Raw genomic sequence first — 20,682 nt, 5'->3', positions numbered from 1 at the left:
GGTGTTTTTGAACGAATTGAAACCATCCGATGTTCGAACCGTCACACCTCGACAAATCGTCTCCGGTCGAGGCCTACACGGACTATGGATGTTTGAAGACATAGGGTAAGCAATGAGCGTACATCTTCGGTCTATTAGTTATGGGGGCTATAACTATTTAAGAGAGAGGGTAGTATTACGAGCGTACCCTTAATATACTACTCAGCCCTATAGCCTAGCGGGCCTTGGCGAAGGCATCCTCTACTATATTATATCTTCTTTCTATCTATATATATAGTTTAATAGTCTTATTATTCTATTTTTAAATTTTTTTTTTTTTTTTAAAATAAAAATTATTTCTCTAATATAACTATACGATAGTATTAGACGTATAGTAAAGATATTAATAATAGAGATCTAATCTCTCTTACTAACGTATTATCTACGAGATATTTCTATTAAATTCTCTAGAATTTAGTCTATCTTATATAGTAATAATTAAAATATTATTATTAAGTTATATATATCTAAATTTTATTATAATTCTAAATTCTTTAACTCTTAGCTATCTATATTAATAAGAAGAGATATATTTAACTTTTAGTAATATTACTATTATAACTCTCGCTATTATCTATAAAGTATTATATTTATCTTAGAATAGACTAGATGAAAATAATATAATATTAAAGTTTCTAATAATAATATAGAAGAAGAAAGTTTTTATATAAGAATCTTTTAATTCGAGTAATAATAATATATAATATTTTACTTCTCGAGATAACGAGTTTATAAATACTCTTATTAATATAATTAAGCTAATGATTTTTCGAGAATATTAGATAACTCTAACTTATCGATATAATATATTATTAAGTTATAAGATTTAGAGCTTCTTAAAAAAAGAGAAACTAAGTCTAAAATTAAAAGATTTAAAATTCTTTATAAGAGAAATCGATATTAAGAAATTAGATAGCTTTATTAACGAGTATTAATAATAATTTATCTTTAAAGAATTTAAGTGAGATAAGTTTATTAAAATTAATATAAAATAATAAATAACTTAAAGTATAGAAAGTAGACTATAAAGAAGATTATCTATATTAAAGATTATCTTAAAAAATAAGCTAAGATTAACTTTAAATCGTAAAAGCTTTAGTATTTAGAAGAATCTCGATCGTAAATATACTTTATAGAGTTACTTTATGAGTTTCTTAAAGAAGATAAAGATAAAGTATAAAGTAAGAGTAATTAGAAGCTCGCTATTATTAGATAACGTAGATTAGATATAATTAATATCTTCTATAACTATATTTATAAGCTATATATTTATCTATAGAACTTTAAATTAACTAAGATCTATAATCAACTAATAATTCTTTAATTACTTTTATATATAAGTATTATTAAAGTATTATATTAAGCTAAATAAATTTATAATAAAATTAAAGACTATATAAGAGTTATTAATATAGTTATATAAGTATAAATAATTAATAAAGCTTTAATAATTAAAGAATATTAATAAGAATAAATCTTAATTTGAGAGGTTAACGAAGTTTTAAGATAAAAAGAAAGATATTAAATTCGAATATAAGAGGGTTATTAATTAGAAATTTAAAGATTATAATAAAGCTATTATCGAGATAAGAGAAAAAGAAAGAAGAAATTAAGAGAATTTATAATATATAAAGATAAGTTAAAGAATAATATATAAGAGCGTTATTATAAGAACGACGTATACTATAAATATAATATATATAAATATCTTATTCGAGATTATACTATTAAAGAATAGATACTCTTTAACTTTTCTAAGATATTAAAGTTAATAAAAAATAAATAGATATAATAACGACTTTAATCGCTATATTTTTATAAGAGATAATTATAGATAATTTTAAATTAATAAATATTTTGTTAGATAGTTAAACTCGCGACTTAAGTATTGACTTATATAATAACTTAATTCTCTTATCTATAATTAAGATAAAATCTTTTATTAATATTAAGATATAGATAATAAAGATCTACGCTATAGATTAGCGAATTAAAAAATTATTGAAAATAAATAATCTTTATATTAAGAATACTCTAATATTAAATATTAAGAATAAGATTAAGAATTTTAATATATTAGCTAATAGTAATATTAAAGTAAATATTATTAATTATATAATCGCTTAGAAGATAAACTTATTAATACTTAATATTAATATTAAATTTAATATAATTTATGATAAGATAGTTAAGATCTATAAAATATACTATATTAAATTTTAATAGAAGAATAAATAAGATTAAGTTCGTTATTTTTAAAATATCTTTCTTGCTATAAATATCGATATTTAAATAATTCTTAAAATATTATAGTTAACTATAGCGAATTTTAATATTAATTAAATTAAGAGATTATTTTAATAAAGAATATATATCGCGATAGTAGCTCTTATAATTATATATTAAGTTAATATTATTAATTTAAAGAAGTTTATTAAGCTAGCTATTAATAAAGAAATATATTATTTTATTATATATACGCGTTAAGTAATATTCGCTAATAAGTCTTTTATTTATAGAGATTATAAGTAAAATATTGCTTAGACTAGTCTTACTATTACTAAGATTATAAAGCTTCTCTTAAAGTATTATAAATACTTTAATATCTTTTTAAATAGTAATACTATTAAGTTATCGAAGTACGAGCTTTATAAACTATATTATCGAATCTTATAAATAAAAAATAATCGCTTTATAATTTAATCTATAATCTAAATAAAGTAAAGCTTAAAATCTTATAAGATTATATTAAGTATAATCTTAAGAACTAGCTTTATATAACTATCTACGTTATCGACGAAATTATTAATTCTCTTTATATAAAAATCTAGTGAGGACTTACATCTCTATATAAACTATTAAAAACTAAATATAATTATAATTAAGAATCGTTATTCTCTTTTTTTAATTAAGAAATTTATTAATTGTCTAACTATAGCTAAGAGATATACTTAATTAAATCTTATCGCTATATATTATCGCCTTTATATTAAAAGAGATAATAAGTAAAAAAGACTACGTTTAGAATATATTATAGTTATTACGAGTATTAAGTCTTATTATTTAAGCTTATAAATATCTTTATAACGTTTTAAGTATATATTAATTAAGCGTTAACTAAGAAGCTAGATATCTTTTATATTATTTATCTTAATAATATTCTTATTTATATATAAGATATAGATATAAAATATATTAAGACTATAAAGTAGATATTAAATTAATTAAGATAATATAAACTATTTATTAATTTTTAGAAATATTATTTTAATATAGATAAGATATACTTTTTTAGCTATATAATCGCTTCTATTAAGATAAATATAAAGAAAGATTAAATACTATTAATTAAGAATTAGTTAAAGCTAAAATTATTATAAGATATTTAGATATTTATTAAATTTATAAACTTTTATTATAAATTTATTTAAGACTTTAATAAGATTATTATATCTCTTATAAAGTTAATAAAGTTATTATTATTTATAGAAGACTTATAAGTTATTAATACGTAAGAAAATATCTTAATAGTATTTAATTCGAAGTCGCTTAAGTTCTAAGAGGATAAGCGTACTTTCTTTATATTTATCGAAAGATATATAAAAGATATTTAATAAATTAAAGATAGTCTTTATAATTATATTGATCTTATAATACTTTAATCTCGAGCTATTAATACGAGTAGAGATAAATATATTAGACTATATTCTAGAGAGTATTCTAATATAACTATATAGTAAGAAGTAATATCTAATCGTCTATTACTCTCGTAAATAAATCTTAATTAAAACGCGATATAATATTTATAATAAAGAGCTACTAGCTATTATAAAGTCGTTTAAATATTAATATTACTATTATAAGAGTAGTCGTTATAAAATTAAAGTCTTAATAGATTATTATAATCTTAAGAAGTTTATAAGTATAATATATCTAAATAGTAGATAAATATAATAAATCTAAGAGCTTAGTCGCTATAACTTTATAATTAAATATTAAAAAAAAAAAAATAATCTTATAGATTCTCTAAATAGAATTTCGAAATATAAATAAGACGATAATATTATTTAATAAGAGAACTATTAATTATTAAGTAAACTTAAAGAAATCTTTATAAGAGTTTCGCGTAGTAGAAAGAATAAGATTTATATCTAACTATTTTCGAATACTCGTTATAGAAACTTACGAAGTTTCTAATATATATTAATAATAAATATATATTTATACTACTATTATAGCTGAGAATTCTATAAAAGACTCTATTAATAATTAATTCTTTAACGATAAGCTTATAAAGCTAACTTATAAGAATAATTATATAAAAGAAATATTTATATAACTAAAGTTTAATATAAATAACTCTTTAAGCGATCTTAAGTGATTAACTTTATAATTACTTTAATAAGAGATTATATTATAATAAGAAGATCTATATTCTTAAGTCTCTATAAGATATAGTTCTTAAGAGATATTATAATAGTTTATTAGCGAGTTATTTCGATATTAAAAAAACTTAAGTATTAATTTAATATAAGTATTTCTAATTAAAACTTACTATTAATATAAAAGAATATATTATATTATATTCTATATACGCTATAATTAAATTATTTAGATATAAGCTATATAATAAGTTAATTTTCTTATTAATCTCTAACTTATAAGTAAAAAAATATCTCTCTTAACTTTATTACTAGATTATCGCCTTTTAAAAAATAACGCGATTACTCTTATAATACGTAATTCTTATAATTATAAATTATCTTATAAAGATAATATATTATATTTTTATAGAATAAGACGCTTAATATTAAATAGTTTATATAGATTCTAATTAAAATTTTAATATAATATTATAAATTATTTAACTTAATAGTAACGGATTATAACTCGCTATTTATCTCTTAATTCTAATCTAATATAACGTATTTTCTAAAAATAAAATAAAGTTTATTAATTATATATTACTCTTAGATTAATAATTAGATTAAGAGATAAAATAGTATTATAAAATAATACTTATAAGTCTTTATTTATTAAGAGTAGAATAATTAAATATAATAATTATCGATAGTTAAATTTGTATATAATAACGCGAAGAACTTTACTATTAATATATTATTTTTGAGAACTAATATTAGTTATAGTCTAAGAATATTATAGAATAAAGAGATTAATTTTAAATCTTATTTTAAAGCTATAGTCGAGAATACTAAATATCTCTTTATTTTAATAAATATTTATAAGAAGATAATTCTAATAGTCTAGTAATCGTAAGTCAAATATGCTAATAAGTATTAAAAGTCTTATAATTATAAGATCGATAACTCGATATAATTAAATATTAAATATATTAAAACTAAGCGTAATCTTAAATTAAAGTATAAAAACTTTAATTTCTTTTTTATTATTAACGTAACTAGTTTATAATTATATCGCTTATAATTATTAGAACGCTAATATATTTATAATATCTTTTATATATTCTTATTAGAAAAGAATCTTTTTAAAAAAAGAGAAAATAAACTCGAGATTAAAAGATATAGAATTTAACGAAGATAATATATCTAAATATATTATTACTAATATCATAAATAGCGTAATTTTTAAATTAAATAAGAATAATAAGATAGAAGATTTATATTATTAAGTTTATTAAAAAGAATATCTTAACTCGAAGAATACGTAGAAACTCTTCGAAGAGATCTCTTATCTATGAAAGCTATTAAGTAAGTTTTATTAGAAATATTCTAATAAGTCTATAGTAGAATTAATAGTGATCAAAAGAAGATTATAGTAACGTATTTTAAAGAAATCTATATTAAAGAATAAGAGTAAAGAAAAGTGTTAATCTTCGTTATAATGCTATAAATAATAATACTCTTTTATTCTATTTTCTATCTTACGCGAAGATTTTATAATTTTAATAAGACTATCTAGATATTATATATAATAAAAGAATAGAAGTTTAATATTAAGAACTTTCAAAGCGTCTAATTAATAATATTACTATTATTATTTAATCTATATAATTCTTCTTTCTCGAATATAAAATCTTATAGAGACTTAACTTAAAAAAAGGAGAATAACTATAAAGCTATAAGAGCTAAAAGAAATCTAAAAAATTTAAATAATTTAAAAAAAGAAATAATTATAAAGACTATAAGAGCTTAAAGAGTTTAAATCAAATATAGTTTAAAGCTATATTAGATTTAAGAGAATTATCTCTCTAATATAATTATATAATAGTAGATTAGATATATATAATAAAAGATATTAATAATAGAAATTTTTTAATCTCTCTTATTAATATATTATCTAAGAGATATTTTTACTAAGTTCTCTAGAATTCAGTCTATCTTATATAGTAATAATTTAGTACGAGTAAAGAACTTTCGATATAGATTTCTATATATATTAATAAATTTAAGTTAATAAAATAATCTTACAGAAAGAAATAGATGAATTTTTAATAAGCGATATTTAAATTTCTTATCTTTAAATAATTATAAGATTAAATTCTATTATTTTAAATTATTAAAATACGTAATTTATACTCTATAATTTTTTAAAAAAAAGATTTTATATAAGAGTAAAAGTACTTAGAGCGAATTAATAGATCTCGCTTATATTATTTATTAAACTATAAGCTACGTAGTTAGAGCGAGTATTTAATATATCTAATAAAAGTCTTAAATACTCGCGAGTTTTTTTTCTCTTCTTCTTTTTTAGTTATTAATTTATCTAGTAATCTATCTATTTACTCTTATAACTACGTCTCTAAATCTTATAATTATCTAGCTATTATATAGTTTTATTAAAAAGAAATCTTACTATCTTATAATTTAATAGAAAATAAAAAGTTATTTTAAATTTAAATAATATATATCTATTTTTTTAATTAAAGCTATTAAGAAAACTTTAATAAGTAATATTTAAAGTTCTTACTTTTAGATAATTATAAGATTTAATTTTTAAATTTTTAAATTATTAAAATACGTAAATTATACTTTATAATTAAAAAAAAAATTAGAAAATTTTAATAGAGAAAAGTAATTTTATATTAAAGTAGTTTAAAAGAAAATAATTTTAATAATTACGAACGTTAATTTATTTACTCGCGATATTTAATTAAAGAATATAACGAATTTAACTTTATAATTAATTAATATATATAAAAGAATAAGATAGAGCTAAGCTTAAAAATCTTAAATTTATATATATAATTAATTATAAATTTAGAGTTACTACGCTCTTTAATTAAATCGAGTAAGTTATCGCGAATAAATAAATTAGCGTTCGTAATTATTAAAATATATATATATATTATTAAACTTTAAAATAACTTTTTCATTTTCTATTAAAATTTTAAGATTTTAAATTTTCAATTTTAGAGCGTAGTCTACGCTTTTCGAATTTTTCAGAATTTTTGAAATTTGATCTTATAATTATTAAAGCGTAAGGAATTTAAATATCGCTTATTAGAGTTCGCTCGATAGTCGAATAGCCTTAATTAAAAAATAGATATACATTATTTGATTTTAGAATAACTTATTTGTTTTCTTATTAAAATTTTAAGATTTTTTTTTAAATTATAGAATCAAATATAGACTTTTAGAAAAAAAATATTAAATTTAATCTTATAGTTATTAAAGCGTAAGGAATTTAAATATCGCTTATTAAAGTTCGCTTATTAAAGATCGCTTATCTATTTACTCGATAGCTTTAATTAAAAAAAAATTAAAAATTTAATTTATAAACCTTTACTCGTTATATATATAAGTTTAAAATTTTTAACTTAGCTTTATTTTATTAATATATATAAAAGAATAAAATAAAGCTAAATTAGAAAATCTTTAATTTATATATATACTTAATTATAAACTTAATAAATCTACGATTTTTAATTAGATATCGCGAATAAATAAATTAACGCTTATAATTATTAAAATCTCTTTTTTTACTTTTAATTCTTTAATAACTTTACTATCTTCTATGAAAAAATTTTAATTTTTCTTTTAAATTATAGAGACTAAATTACGCGTTTTAGTAATTTTAAAATTTAATCTTATAATTATTTATAGATAAGTAATTTAAGTATTTCTTATTAAAGTTTATTCGATATTTAAGCTTTCTTATAATATAAGAGTATTAAATCTTAATTTTATAAATTTAAAAAAGTCTTATATTAAATTATTTTTACTCTTTAAAACTTAAATTTAATCTTAAATCTAGATTTTAAAATTAATTACTTCTTATAAATTTAATTTATAAATTTTTAAACTTATAATAATATAAAAAATTAAAATAATTAAATAATAGAATATAGATTAGAGTTTTTAAAGCTTTAAGAATCTTATAAATCGTAATTATATTAAGAATATTATATATTAATATAATAAAATCTACTTAAATTCTATAAGCTCTACGTCGTATAATAAGACGAGAATAAGTTTAAAATAAGTTTTCGAAAGAGTATCTCTTTAAATCTACTCTCGAATTTATTAAATTTAAGATTATATATTATTAGATAGCGAATATTATTAAATATTAATATATATAAAAGAATAAGATAGAGCTAAATTAGAAAATCTTAAATTTATATATATAGTTAATTATAAATTCGAGGTTATTACGCCTTTTAACTAGATCGATTAAATTATCGCGAGTAAATAAATTAGCGTCCGCAATTATTAAAATCATTATTTCTTTTAAACTCTCTTATTAAAAAAATAAGTGTATATTATTAATATATAGAATAACTTTTTTATTTTCTATTAAATCTTAAATTTTTTTTTTAAATTATAGAATAAAATATAGACTTTTAGATAAAAAAAGAATTTCTAAATTTAGTCTTATAATTATTAAAGCGTAAGGAATTCAAATATCGCTTATCAAAGTTCGCTTACTAAAGACCGCTTATTAAATTTACTCGATAGCCCTAATAATAAAAAATGATTATAAATTTAATTTATAGGCCTTTACTCGTATACGAGTAATATTTTAAAAAATATTAATAATTTATCTTAATACGTTTAAATTTTCTAAAATCATATAAATCTTGCGATTAAAAAAGTTAGGATAATTCTATAAGTAACCCTAAGGATATAAAATACGTATTCACTTAATTAGTATTGGAAGAGTTTTTTGCAGCGAATAGTGCACTCTCCCCTTTTCACTGGAAGTGCTCCAAGCTGTGTTCCAGGTCAAGTACTTTGGGGCTTCTTTACCCTCATCACTTTCACGAAGACATGGTGGCTGACGGCGAGTTAGGACATGGCTTCATGCTGTAACAATAAATGAAAAAAAAGATCCAAAAGGCTAGGAAAGTTGAAACAATCCCCACAGTGCCATCAATTTGCATTCAAGATAGGATCACTTTCGCGCTGGCAACCCTGCGACTTCTGCTACACCAGTATGCATCCCAGACTCTTCGTCACTTAATGCTGGGTTAGGCTTGTCCTCCACCGCGGGCCTTTTCCGGGTTCTAATTGTACATTTCGTCCAGAAGATGAAGTCGGCCTCATGCCAGGAACCCTGGAAGGCAAGCCCAGGATGAAAAGTAGACACTGCTGTGCATGCGATAATGACCATAGGACCCTCGAGAATCATGAATGGAATCTCCTCGTTGAACAATTTGCCGTTGAACCCGCCGCTGAGTTCTGCGACTCGAAAGACGCTTCGGATGAAGATGGTAAGGACAGCGAGACCGAGGCCTGCGCTTATTAGTCTCCTGTATCTTGGGAAAAGCCACGGAATGCTCCACACCACATAAAAAATACTTGAACAAGCGTGATTCAACGAGGCTTGTGAGTTTCGGATTGCGGGCTGCCTTATTCTTTCTCAACCTCCACGCAAACTCCCCGCAACAGGCTGCGAAGAGTAGCAATGAGACTACCTGGAAAACGAGACCAGCAACCATGATATTCTTGCCGAGATTCTTCCCCGAAGTCGAATTAGCGGTTGCTGCGATGCCACCCCCTAAGCCTTGCAGTACAAGACTGAGAAGATCACAACTGCAGAAGATGAGGGTATACGTCCGAGGTCTTATCCATGAGAGATGAGCGCCATAAACAGTCACTATGCGTGCCAAGCAGAGGTAGATGGCGGCTGTCAGAAGAGCTGGTGCTATAGTTACGCAGATGAGGTAGATGAGGAAGGCGTTGTTGTCGAAGGGATTGACATGAACGAGGACGCGTCCCACATATCCAATGACTTCGAGTGCCTTGTCGACCAATCAGCTATCTTCTTCGGCTGTGTTGAAAAGGCTAATGTGCATACCAAGCCCAAAAGCATGGCACCCATGAAGCCCCATACCTGATAGCGAATACCAAGTCCGAGCTGCACGAAGAATAAAATGGCAAAGATCGCTAAGTATAGAGCATTTGCAGCAAGATTCGGGATGTAGGAGAAACTTGCTAAAGACAGATCACACGTCTGCAGTGTGCATAGGTTGGGATCCAAGATGAGGGTCTGATTGCCGCTAGTGGAGGTCGTGAGGTTTGACATAGTGTCCTGCTAAATGGAAGTTTTGACTCTAGAAAGGCACTACTCGCAATTATCCAAGTCTACCCCCCCTTCAAGGAGGTATTCTAAGGGAGAGTCTTCTATTTATCTTCAACGTATGCGAACTCCGGGTACATTTGCGAGCCCCGGGGTTGAGTGCGAACATCGCTGCGGCGAGCGCAATGCGCATCAACACCCGAAATATCGGCCACGCTCTCTACTACCAATCTGCGCGCTTGCGATGTGCGGACTTTTTGATAAAAGATGCTGCGAAATCGCTGACTTCGCTACGGGAGCTTTCGTGTGGCTTTGGCTTGGAGCCTACCGAAGTCGCCACACGCGCGGCTGTGGACCGCATCTTGACTCGAAAGTTCAAGGAGGCAAAGCCTTCGTTCTACGCTTGTTGAACTTGAGTTGTAAACAAGCAAAATCCTCCATCTGGTTCTCGGAGGGCGGCAGAGTTCAGGGCGGAATAGTAGGGTATGGCTTTCCGACCTTGATCCCCACACTTGTTAACATGTGCCCATATCTCCATGTTGCGCGCCTGGTAGGACCCAGACCCTCTTGCCTCAACTTGGGTTGTCTTTGGTTATGCTCCTAGGGCCAAATCCCTGAGGGGTTCTTCTTCTGGTAAGGACACTGAGCTGGGCTCTATCCAAGGGTTCTGCATTACTGCCGTGACATAGAAGATGTTCGGATCTTCGAACAGATAACATTCTGCAGTAGTGTTAGTTCAAAAGATGCATATCATTAATTCATTCCACGTTTCCTTGTTTTGACGCACCGTTACCAGCCAATCTTACGTACAACATCATCAATTTGGTCACGCTCATACTAGATAAGAGCACCACATGAGAACCTGATATCCAATCCAGTCTGCGCCAGCGACAGCCGTCTGCAGTATCTCAATCCTTTCACCTTCATTTCAAGTCTTACAAATCAAGTAAGGGTCATGCCTTGTTTGTCGCAAGTACTCAACAAGAGGGTGTTTGGCAGCCACGGCATCACATGCTTGCAGTGTACAGCAATGTTTGTCCCTGGCTTCTAAATCAGCATTGCTGGCCATCAGAAGCTCCGCAAAATATTGGAAGCCTGCAGCAGCCGCGGTATGGAGTGGTCGCTGGCACCAATTGTCCTGGGTTTCTGTATCCGCCCCTGCGTCCAGGAGCATCCGCACAGTCCCTAAGTTCCCGCTCTTGCAACTATTGTGGAGGGCTGTTTGCCATTTAGGTTCGTGTAGCGATGTCTACTCTACGGTCTAGGCACTGGCTCACTACGCTCGCCATTCTCTTGCTGGCTGCACAACGACGATGTTGACATCTGTCTTGAGTGCGTTTTTGAGAAACGCTAAGGCAAGCTCCTTAATTTCGCTAGGCTGCGAAAGCTTTGCATGGTGATCCCAATTGCCACAGTGTATTCTAGAAATGGGGAGCATACGAGTAACCATTGATCGAGGCCTGAAACACCATGCTCCGATGACTCGTCAATGCAAAGATACGTGATGAGGACTTGAGTCATGAGTTTTTCCTTGTCACGAACGACTGAGGTCGCCAAGATTGCAATTAATCCTATAAGGTGTAGTGAACAAGTCTGAATGTCGAACTGTCAGCGTCCAGGACGATCAATCCAGAACAGCTCTCGATTATAGATCGTGGCGATAGAAGGCTGTCTTGGTCAAGCACCGTGTCACCAAGTTTCGTAGCCAGTGCGTGACACAGTTTGTCGACTTGGAGAGGCCGACGTGCGTGCGACACCCACAGCAAGGCTTGACAAGCAACTTGCCGACGATTCTGGGGGTCGTTGTCGATCCTTCGGATTTTGTTCTCATAAGCTTGGCAAGATTGGCTGATAAGTCGCTCAACGACGCTTTGATCTCTGTCTTGGTCATGGCTTCTAGTATAGTCTGTATCTGGAGGACCGGCAGTAGGAACGAACAGCCTCGCGAGCGGCGGATCAGGCGAACAGCCTGGAGAATGCCGTCACTTACACCCCATGAGCCCTGCTTGCTATATTTGCCATTACTTGCTGCATCAACTAGCCATTCTTTAACTCTGGGGCACTTTCGCTCTCCCGGATCGTACGAGAGCAGTAGTGCTTGATGTCAGCTCCGCTGGCTTCTAAATCGATTTTCAGCGTATCGTCGAATTTGTGTTTGATGTCGTGGGGATGTGGCTGACTCGTCACGAGACCCTGAGCTCTGGGATGAATGCGGGGATACACTGATATTTTTTGGTCGTGGATATGGAGGCCCTTCTTTTTGAATATGTTCAAGTCTGATGGAAGACACAAAGTCGGCAACCCTGATTGGCATGCCGGATAGGGGGACGGTCCAAACCGAAGACTCCAAAGAGAATCAAACCCCAGGAGTGCAGTACAAGCTGTATATGGGTGCCCATTCTGGAGGATCAAAAGTTGACGTTATGCGCTACCACGTTACGACTAGATATTTTCTAGCCTTTTTGATTCGAAAACCGTTGGTGGGGATCACACTCTACCAGGTACTCGTTGATCTGTACGAGCGTTTGAAGGAGTGTTTGTCATCAAGTATTGATTGTGCGGTTGCACTACAATCGTACCTGAATATGGTTCGTCTTGTGAACGTACCGAATGAGCCTCGGGCTGCGGCAGGTCTTCTGCCTGGGAGTGAAGATGTGAGATGGAACAACGGATGGCGCGAGGCGTAAGTGTATCTCCGAGTCGTTTTTTCTGCTTTGGTTGTTCACATTACAAAGTCGGTCTCGCCATTACTGCGAAACTTGCCAGAAATGGTTCGAGAGCAACACTTTCTTCAACCTTTTATCTTGTAGTAGACGAGAAAAGCTGACTCAAATAGTTTCGTGCACAGCGTTGGCATGTACGAGGAACTCAGTCATCTGCAAGAAAGTGCTGATATCAGCCTACCAACAACAGCGCATCTGGATCGAGCGCATCTCGAGCTTCAAGCACGCATCCATGAAGCTGAAGATCACTTATCCACGTTCTACTTCAATGACGCCCATTTTCCCCAGGAAGACATGTCGCCGACTGTTCGAGCGGCATCTGTTCGGTTTCGCAAAATTCTGCGGCAGATTTACGAGAAGGAGTACCACACATGGCCGATACGGAGAGGGCGGCCGGGCCTGTGGTTGGATGTAATCCTTGTTGGCCGCCTGCAGGAGGATTTCAACGCGTTATATGAGTATAACGTGGACAGAAAAGTGGAATGGAATGGTGATGACGAAAGTGACGACCGAAAGGATAGAGCTCTGCTCAACTCAGTCAATGCCCTAATCTTCGGGCTCGACGGTGAGGATGTTCGAATGTTAGGCGTTTTACGAAATCTCGACTGCAGGCTTAACGCGTCTCACATTCCGCATCCTTATCCCCTCCTTCCATCCTTGGTACCTGCGCCGATCACAGCAAAGGAATCTGTCTTATAGTTCATGCTTATGCGGAGGCCAGCAATGCATCTGAATTGAATCGCGAGCACGCCAAAAACCATTTGTTGGAAACTATTATTTTCTTTTATAAGAATTAAAATATACAGGTTTAAAGATTCAAAAGAAGATTCAAAACAAAAGGGAATAAAGCACCAACACAAATAAATACTTTTATATTAAAAACAGGATTCAAAGAAACCAAGGAATAAGGCCACCATGTCAAGAACACCCTCAGCTCAAGATCCCACACATATGCTCTCTACAATCCCGGGTAAATTACAAATTCATACCCCAAAACCTTGGATCCTTACAAATTCATACCTAATTACATTTCATACCCCTTCACTAAATCTTGGGGTAGAAAATGTAATACTATTCTTGGGGTATGAATTTATAATTTATCAAACTAGGTCTTTGAGTGCCCGGCGTTTAACGCCTCAAAGAAGCCCCGAAGCCTTAAAACCCTTAGAAAATGAACCCTAAATTTATCGCGGATTGAGGTGAGTTAGAGATTTATAATAGTAAGAGCTCGCCTTAGCCTCGGAGCGAGGTTTCGATAAGTTATACGGCGAACCCTAGAGGTCTTCAGTTCGAGGCCCCGGGGCCGGTCGGCTAATTCCGCAGCCCCGAAGACTAACCTCAGCGCACTATAGTAAATTACATTTTCATATCCTAAGGAATGACGAATTACCGATTCATATCTCATTGAAATAGAAAATGTAATTAAGGGTATAATTTGTAAGGATCTAAGGTTTTAGAATATGAATTTGTAATTTACCCCTATAATTCTACGAGGCGAATTACGAATCATACTCTAAAAGTATAAATCCTTATTAAATCATATCTCTAATTACTAAATTATATCCCTATATTAAATTTCACTTAAATATGAAATATGATTTGATAATTTATTATTACTTAGAGTATAATTTAATAAGAGTCTTTTATAATAGCTTTCTAATATAAGAGAGTTTAATAAAGGTAATAGTAGCGGTAAGCTTACTGAGCTTATATTTAGTAGTAGTCGTCGACGTAATATTATTGATAACGGTATTTACACTGCGTAACGGGGCGGATTCGAGGCGGAGTTCGAGGCGAGGGATCGGGGCGGGGTTTGACCCCCGAAGCTTACCCCGCCCCGTTGCGCAGCGTAGTAGGAATTATTCCTTCGGGGGCCTTACGGGGCCCTACGGGACCCGAATAGGGGTGTCTACAGCGTAAAGTGCGGACACCCCCGGGCTCGAAATTTCGCCCACTCGGCTTTCGTCTGATGTTTTTAGGCTGATAGAATTCTCATCAAATGCGATCGGAGAAACTCCCTTATTTCTATGATTAAATAAGTCAGATCGCGGATTATCTCCTTCGTAGTTTAAGGCTACTTTGACAACTTACCAAATCATACCTTAAGCAATGACAAATTACCGAATCATACCCCATATTTGGGTGGATTTTGGTGTAGGGGTATGATTCAGTAATTAGGGGTATGATTCGGTAAGGATCCATACTTTTGGGGTATGATTCGGTAATTTGCCCCAATCCCACGTCAAATTACCACACAGCAAGCGGAGAACGACACTACAATTTGGCCTGCTATCTCCGCGTGCCTAGGCAATATCACATTGTGGTACATCACTGCAATGAGCATACAAGAGAAGGATCTACTGCGTCGATCACAGCCAATTAAACCTCTGCAGACAAGGGTCACCTATCGAACGATGCATATTTGAACGAATTGAAACCGTCCGATATCTTGTCTCGACAGCCATTTCAGCTATTTGAACTATCGCAGACATGGGGATGTCCCAGTTATTTCAGCTACTTGGGCTACCGCAGCCGTGGGGATGTCTCAGTGATTTCAGCTATTGGAGCTATCGCAGCCATGGGGATGTCCCAGTTATTTCAGCTACTTGGGCTACCGCAGCCGTGGGGATGTCTCAGTGATTTCAGCTATTGAAGCTATCGCAGCTATAAGAATATCTTAGCTATCGCAGCCATAGAGAAGTCTCAACTATTCCACCTATTTGGGCTATCGCAGCTATGGAGATGTCTCAGCTATTCCAGCTAGTTGGGCTACCGCAGCCATGGGGATATTTCAGTTATCCCAGCTATTTGGGCTACCGCAGCTATAGGAATATCTCAGTTATTTCAGTTATTCGAACTACCACAGTCATATCCAGCTAATTAAACTCGATCTACTCATACTTTACTAGAAGGACGTATTTATGACGTGGTGTAGTTACTATAGTAGCGATCACAGCTTAATAGCCTAGCAATATGACTATGAAGGTCGTTATAACGAGGGCCCCATTATTAGAGGAGTTCATGATGTATATATATGGTGAAAGAAGAAGAATAAGTGAAATTCAAAGAGATTTGTGACTCTTCGGTAAAGGTTTCGCTAAAGTCCGTGATATTGCCTAATCGGGTTAGCGGTAGAAGGGTAGGGCTGTTCCCGCTTTGAATCATTCTTTTGAAATTCGTTGCTAAACCTGTCTAATATCATCTAATTTTCACCAAAAATCCATTGTCTGTTTCGAGAAAGCAGACCAACCAGGTGACATTGTGTTGAGATTTGCTGCAGCACCTGTGTTGTAGCTACCCCGCATGGTGGCAAATAGGGATATAAGTAGCCCACTCAGCACTCTCATAGCTACCTAATCAATCAATCCTTCATCCTTCATAGATTTCCAACATATTGAACCGCGGGAGGCTCGAAGGGAGCGGTGAATCATCATTGGCTGTGTGCTGCAGACCCTACTTCCGTAGAGGTTCCCAACCTGAGCTTCGACGGTGATGTGAGCTACTTCCTCAACACGCGGCTCCAAGGTCTCCCTCCGTGGAACCCTACGGACAAAATTTCAATGGACGCTTCACGCGAGCAAAGTCGTTGGTGTAGAACGGCCAGAACACTGGGTAGTGACCACTTCGAGCATTGCGCGTCACAGGAGAGATCAAATTCGTACGCAAAGAGTGAGATCATCTCTCGAAGCCGCCCCTTGTCACCAGACTCTCAATCCGACATATACCTTCTTTGACTCGAATCGAGACACTGCTTACAGTGAGCTTGAAGCCCACGAGGCCTATCACAAAGCCGATATCTTCAAGGTCACCGAAACCGGTCTAAACCCAGATCGACTTCTTTCTCCCGAATACTCCACAATGCCGTGAAAATTCGCGGCGGTGGCTGGCATTGATCGCTATACTACGAAAGCGCTTCCTATCCGCCCAAGCCAAGGAAAAAAGAGAGATCCAGAAGTCAGACGTCCGAAGTGATGAGCTAGGCTCTAGCCAGTTGATTATATGCTGAAGGGTGTTCGACCCGCAAGCAGAAGTTAGGCTCACCACTGATCCAACTGAAAACACGCAGGGTGTAATGAAGTATATTCTTGTCGGTATCTTACGGCCAGGGGTGTGGATCTCGCAAATCTTCACCCTTTCACATCTGGGTCTGCTGAACGGATTGTGAATCCAGTGTCATTAACATCTCCCAGTCAATCTCCACCCAGTAGTGCCGAGCGAAATCTCAAGGACGCCTGTTAAACCCCGGATAGGATATAAGATACCCGAGGTGAACCTTCAGCCATAGGCCGACTAGAAGATCTTGTGCCTGAAACGATGATAGCCTGAACCACCACATCCTGTACGATGTTGACGAGTCGTCATAGTCGAGCCTGGTTCTGGAATGGAAGGCTTGTGGGGTTCTGCATCGCCAGCGCCGACTAATCTATCGAAAGCAGGTGGGGAGATGGATCATAATCTTGCCGCTGAAATGGACACGTACCAAGCTGATTGTCTATCAACGAGACCTTTGGTCATAGCATCGAGGACGCAGCTACATGAGATGACCGTTCGGCTTGTTCGCGTGTCCGGGGGTAGATTTTGTGAAGGTTGTGTTGCAGTAGGCACTTTTCAGTTGCGGTTACGAGTTATGATAGCAATGTACTGGCCGAGGAGAAAGGAGGCGGTGAGATCATGTAGCGTTGAGGAGCGCAAGGGCTTGGCTGGAAGCAGTATGAATGGGCAAATTACAAATTTATATTCTAAAACCTTGGATCCTTACAAATTTATACCCCTAATTACATTTTTATACCCCTTTACTAAATTTTAGGGTAGAAAAGTAATTACTATTCTTTGGGGTATGAATTTATAATCTATTAAAATTTAGCCTTTAAATATTCGACGTTTAACGTTCTTAAAGAAATCTCGAAAGTATTAAAAAGCTTTTAGAAAATTGAATTTTAAATTTATCGCGGATTAAGATAAGTTAGAGATTAGATCTCGAAGCGAGATTTTAATAATTTATATAGCGAACTCTAGAGATCTTTAATTTAAGGTTTCCGAGGCCGGTCTAGACTAATTTCGTAACTCTCGAAGATCTAATCTTAGCGTACTATAATAAATTATATTTTTATATTCTAAGAAATAATAAATTATCGATTTATATTTTATTAAGATATAAAAATATAATTAAAAGTATAAATTTATAAGAATTTAAGATTTTAGAATATAAATTTATAATTTATCTTAGTATAAATGAAAGGTTATAGAGAAGTCTTTATGCGAGAGACTAGACTAAGACTAATATTCGAATTCGTATTAACTTTTTAGCCTCCGCTGCTACTCTTCATTTAGACTACTAAAGATAAGAAGAGAAGTTTAATTTCTATAAAATATTCGTTCTATAATATTATTTCTAACGGTTAACTAACGCTCCTTATAACTACTTTCTACGTTTAGAACTGTACGCTCCGACTGAATGTTCGAGAGCGTCTTAGCTTCCCTACTATAGCGATATATCTTCGACTATCTCTATAAGTAATTATAAAAATATAAGATAAGATACTTAGTTATTAACTATAGAGTTATTATAAAGAAAAGAGCGACTAGATATAAATACGCTAAGATATATTATATAACTATATTACGTAATTATTAAGACGCTAAGAGTTACGTAATTCGAATTTTAATACTTCTCTTCGTATATATTCTTTTATAAGTAAAACTTAATAGATATAAAGTTTAATATTAACAGATCTAAAATCGAGTAAATAAGATAAAATAACTTAATCGATTTTTATTAGATTATTAAAGTAAGACTAGCGTCGAGTAATTAAAATAAAATTTAAGCTAGATAATTAAAGTAAATTTAGCGTTAAGTAATTAAAGTAAAATTAATATTAAATAATTAAGATAAGTTAGTATCGAGTAGCTAGCGTAAAAATATATCCCCCCCTCTCTATACTTCCTATACTTCTATTTCTCTATATAAACGAAATTAAAAAATACGAGATTTAAAGTTCGCGATATTTAAAATAGAGTAGATAAAGTAAAAAGTTAAAATTTAAAAATAACTATATTAGACTAGGCCCCTATTAAAATTCGATCTAGATTCTACTTTTTATTAAAAAGCGATTTTTTAGAAATTTTATTTCTAGATTATTTAATATATATTAAAAATCGATTAATTTAAAATTAAAGAATATTTATAAGAATAGCTAAATAAAATAATTAAAAGAAATTCTTTTAGCTATATATTATTAATTATAAAATCTTTATAAAGTTATTTTAGATAATTAATTTTTAATAATAATAGCTAATAACGATAATTTTGTTAGTAACTTAGTTAAAAAAGCTGGTTTCGGAGAGTATCTACGCTTAACAGTTAGATACCTCTATTTAAATCTAAATATCTGCCCGCAGAGCCTCTATAGGGCCCCGTAGAGAATATTTCTAACAATACCTCCCCTCTAGAGGGCTTATTCTCGAGCTTCGAAGACAGTGCAAAAATCGCGACGTTCCGAGAACTCTTCCCCGAAAGATCCACGATTTTAAGGACAACATGCCCTATGCTCCGAGGTTTCACTCCCCGAAGACTTCTAAATGCCCGCTTATTTGCGGGGCTTTGGCTATCAAGTGAAAGGCCTATAACCCCGCCTTCACATCGGTGCAATATGGGAATAGGGCTGTATTCCGGGCCTGTGACCCCGCCTTAGCGCACACAAATCAAATTCAGACCTATTTTGGCCGGCCTCGGGGTTTCTTTCCCGGGCATCTGCTTTTTAGGCTTTTTGCCCTAGGGCGTTCTGCCCAAAATGTCCTTAATGAAATAGAGCTGTTCTACCCGAAATGTCCTCAATGAAATAGAGCGTTCTACCCGAAATTCTCATTTGTATAGAGCGTCCTACCCGAAAATATTCGGCTTCGAAGCCTACCTTCGGCGTGACTATTACCCGAGCGACTCTCTAAAAAAATCAAATTTCTGATTTTTGATGGGGGATCTAAGCGTTCTTAAACCCCCGACTCTCAGTTTTTAATAACTAAGAGCCTCTTCGATAATTATATATTTTTAAAATATATTAATATATATTACTCTATCTCTTAATAAATAAATATAAGTTTAAAATAGTACTAGTAGATATTTAAAAATATATTAAATATATATATAATTTCGTTCGATAAGTAATCTCGCTAAGTAAGAATCGAATATAGATATTAATAACTTAGTTAAAAAAGTTTAATCTCGAAGATATCTACGCTTAATAGTTAGATACCTCTATTTAAATCTAAATAAAGCTCTCGTAGAATCTTTATAGAACTTTTATAGAGACTACTACTAATAGTAGAATAGTTAAAAAATTCTTTCTTATTAGAGATAATTATCTTTCTATCTATTATTTAATAGTCTTATAACTAATATATCTACTATTATATAAACTTT

General features: G+C 31.6%; 2 protein-coding genes across 2 annotated transcripts; one reads left to right on the top strand and one right to left on the bottom strand.

The window, feature by feature from the left end:
* Positions 1–9,414: 9,414 nt before the first annotated feature.
* Positions 9,415–10,548, bottom strand: HO173_006132 (uncharacterized protein; the record flags this gene model as incomplete). The annotated part of the gene is made up of 3 exons (XM_037308043.1): positions 9,415–9,755; positions 9,808–10,264; positions 10,321–10,548. 3 exons carry the CDS (start codon positions 10,546–10,548, stop codon positions 9,415–9,417), a joined length of 1,026 nt encoding a protein of 341 aa, XP_037164817.1.
* A 2,306-nt stretch (positions 10,549–12,854) lies between these two features.
* Positions 12,855–13,964, top strand: HO173_006131 (uncharacterized protein; the record flags this gene model as incomplete). Its single annotated transcript, XM_037308042.1, has 2 exons — positions 12,855–13,225; positions 13,391–13,964. 2 exons carry the CDS (start codon positions 12,855–12,857, stop codon positions 13,962–13,964), a joined length of 945 nt encoding a protein of 314 aa, XP_037164816.1.
* Positions 13,965–20,682: the final 6,718 nt, after the last annotated feature.

This window comes from Letharia columbiana, assembly GCF_014066305.1.
Source record: "Letharia columbiana isolate WasteWater2 chromosome Unknown Sc0000018_s1, whole genome shotgun sequence".
In the NCBI taxonomy this organism is placed as follows: domain Eukaryota; kingdom Fungi; phylum Ascomycota; class Lecanoromycetes; order Lecanorales; family Parmeliaceae; genus Letharia; species Letharia columbiana.
This window is presented reverse-complemented; position numbering and strand designations above follow the sequence as displayed.